The sequence below is a fragment of the Triticum aestivum genome, chromosome 2B (assembly GCF_018294505.1).
Source record: "Triticum aestivum cultivar Chinese Spring chromosome 2B, IWGSC CS RefSeq v2.1, whole genome shotgun sequence".
NCBI classification, from domain to species: domain Eukaryota; kingdom Viridiplantae; phylum Streptophyta; class Magnoliopsida; order Poales; family Poaceae; genus Triticum; species Triticum aestivum.
The window spans coordinates 633,975,226-633,978,372 of NC_057798.1; the positions used below are offsets into that span (position 1 = coordinate 633,975,226).

Sequence of the window (3,147 nt, forward strand, 5' to 3'; positions counted from 1 at the left end):
ACGACGCCCAATCCGGCGGCCCCACCTGCAGCAGTCCGGATTTTGCAACGCGCGCGAGCGGGCGCGCCAAATAAGAAGCGAGCGATGCCGTTTTCCCAGCGCGCTGAAGCTACTTTGCCGCATGCGGGATTTTAGCTGTCTGCTGGAGCGTCAGTTTCGGTCGCACGTGTGCAATATAGTTTTTTTCAGTGCGCGGCTAATCTAGCGCGTTTGTTGAAGATGCTCTTAGCAAACAACACAAACATTCTCATATCAGAAATGGCACTATCTTCACCCTTAGCACAGCCCCCCAATAGCTGAACTTAATGCTTGTTTTGAACAGTCTATTTTGTTCTGTCTCCTGGTTCAAGCACACGCATTGAGGTGGTCGATCACTCACTGGTCATGTGGATCATCAGCTCCTCCATTGGCGTCCGGGTTGTCTCCGGCTTCGGCGGTCCTCTTGTAGGCGTACCAGTTGGCGATGGGCAGGTAGACAACAAAGTTGACAACGCTGAGCACGGTCATTAACCAGAAGGAGTAGTCGAGGTGGCCGACGTTGAGGTTCTTGTCCGGGATCCACCCTTGCTTTCCACCCCTCGTCGTCACCCTCTTCACCACCGTCACCAGCAGCGTGCTCACGTAGCTTCCCAGTGCTACCGCCGTCAGCGACAGCGCCATGCACATGCTCCTCATGGCGTCCGGCGCCTGGTCGTAGAAGAAATCCAGCTGCCCCACGAAGACGAACACCTCGGCGGCGCCGACGATGAAGTACTGCGGCACCTGCCAGAAGATGGAGATGGGCACGATGTCGTCCTCCCCGTACAGCCCGAACCGCGCGACCGTGCGGAGGCGGAAAACCTCGAGCACGCCGGCGGCGACCATGGAGAAGATCGAGACGACAAGGCCGACACCCATGCGCTGGAGCTGCGTGAAGCCGCGGGGGTGGCCGGTGACGGAGCGGACGGCCGGGACGAGGAGGCGGTCGTACACGGGCACCCAGAAGATGACGCTGAGGGTGTCGAAGGTAGAGAGCGAGGCAGAGGGGATGGAGAAGTGCGCGCCCATGCGCTTGTCGAGGGTGTTTCCCTGGAACACGAACACGGTGTTCATCTGCCCGTACACCGCCGCCAAGACGATGCCGCTCGCCCAGATGGACAGCAGCCGCACCACGCTCTTGAGCTCCTCCACCTGCGTCACCGTGCACAGCCTCCACGCCGATGGCGCCGCCGCCGTCCTGTCCGCCGGCGTCTCCACGGCCGCCTTGTCGAGGAACCTGAACTGCTCGGTGTGCTCCAGCTTGCGGCTCCCCTCGATGCCGGACCCCCTGTCCATCGTCTCGTACAGCGCCGACCCGTCGACGGGGACGCTCAGCTTGCGCGTGGCCGCGACGAGCACCTGCGCGATGCGGGTAAGCGGGCTGCCGCCGGGGCGCTGGTGGCGGTAGAGCGGCGTGCCGACGAAGAAGCTGCCGACGGCGATGGCCATGACGACGGCGGGGATGCCGAAGCCCCAGCCCCAGCCGTAGCGCACCTGCACATTCACCAGCACGGACGACGCCACCAGCGCGCCGATGTTGATGGACAAGTAGAACCAATTGAAGAAGGAGCTCTTGCTCCGCCGCTCGCTCTCGTCGTGCTCGTCGAACTGGTCGGCTCCGAACGAGGACACGCAGGGCTTGATCCCGCCGGTGCCCAGAGCGACGACGTACAAACCGACGAACACCGCCGCCGTCTGCCCCGCCGTCGGGTCGCACACCCCCTTCGCCATGCACGTCGGCACCAGCCTTTTCACCGACGCCGCAATCGTCAGGAGCCCCAGGCCGATGACGTAGATGATCACGAAGGAGGCGATGGTCCAGAAGCGGCCGAGGTAGGCGTCGGCGAGGAAGGCGCCGATGAGGGGGGCGGCATAGCAGGTTCCCGTCCAGTTGCTGACGGTGTTGGCGGCGGCGCTCTTGTTCATGCCCATGTTGTCCAGCATGAAGTTGCTCAGGTTGGCGCTCATGCCGTAGTACGCCAGTCGCTCGCAACATTCGTTAGCTGCAATTCATCGATCAACGCCATGGCTGGCTCAAAGAGCAGGGCAACAATGGAGTCGTCGTTCGTATGTACGTACCGAGGATGTAGGGGTAGGCGCGCCAGTTGCCGGTGCTGCTCTTGACGGCCTGGTTGCCCTTGATGTCCACGGTGCCATCTTGGGTGTAAATCGTGTCTGCACCAACCTCCGAGTATTTAACCAAAAACTACCACATTTGCCGGAAACGTGACAGAAAACTACCACTCTACGTTTTTGTGCGAAAAACTACCAAATTTTTCCTAAGCCGTGGCAAAAAACTACCAACTCGCGTAATCGCTCGCTTTGCCCGCGCTAACCCCTATTCTGACCGGTTGGGCCCGCCAACAGTTGCCACGCGGGCTAACTGACGCCCGGCGCGCGCGGACGGCCGTTAACGGCCCGTCCCCTGTCGGTCGGGTGCGGGTCAAGATCTGACCCTTTCCCCTCTCGCTGCACTCTCTCCGTCCTCTCCCTCTCTCTGAACTAGGTGGCGGCGGCGGCGGCAACGATGGCGGCGGTGGTTCCGGAGGGGGGCGTCGGAGATATGGGTGGTGGCGGCGGCGGCGGCGACGCAGGCGGCGGTGGCACAAGTTTGGACGCTGCGGGCTCAGTCGACAATTGGTTGGGGAGCACCAGCTTCTCGACGCAGGCCGGCTCGCAGCAGCAGGAGGCACAGCTCGCCCAGTCATCGCCAATGGGTTGCAGGTATGGAAAATATCATCTGCTAGGTTAGCTGCTTCAATCTGCCAAACAGGTTAGCTGCTCATGAATTGGTTAGCTGCTTCAATCTGGCAAATTAGTAATATGTGTTTGTTAGAGCTTGTTGGACATGTGTAGTAAACTGTATTGCACTTGTAGCTCTGTCATTTTCAATTGAATTCATGAGCACCTATTTCTGCAGTTTTGCTGACAAGAAGTGGGAGATATGGTTTCATTTAGAAGGAAGAAACCCTGTGAAAAGGGTTATATATGAGTCAGATATATCTTTTGTTACTCTACAATCACTCATTGCTAGTGAAGGGTATGGGCAGAGTGATTACATGTACTATGTGAAGGAGGAGGAAATTGGATCTGAAAGAGTAAAGTATTTAGGTAATGAATCTAGTGTTC

The 3,147-nt window shown here is 59.0% G+C and overlaps 1 protein-coding gene across 1 annotated transcript; it reads right to left on the reverse strand.

Moving 5' to 3' along the window:
• Window positions 1-307: 307 nt before the first annotated feature.
• On the reverse strand, window positions 308-2,726 carry LOC123039339 (protein NRT1/ PTR FAMILY 8.2-like). The gene is made up of 3 exons (XM_044462546.1): window positions 2,712-2,726; window positions 2,098-2,224; window positions 308-2,021 (listed from the first exon to the last, which is right to left on the reverse strand). Exons 1-3 carry the CDS (start codon window positions 2,724-2,726, stop codon window positions 376-378), a joined length of 1,788 nt encoding a protein of 595 aa, XP_044318481.1. The 3' UTR covers window positions 308-375.
• Between the last annotated feature and the right edge of the window lie 421 nt (window positions 2,727-3,147).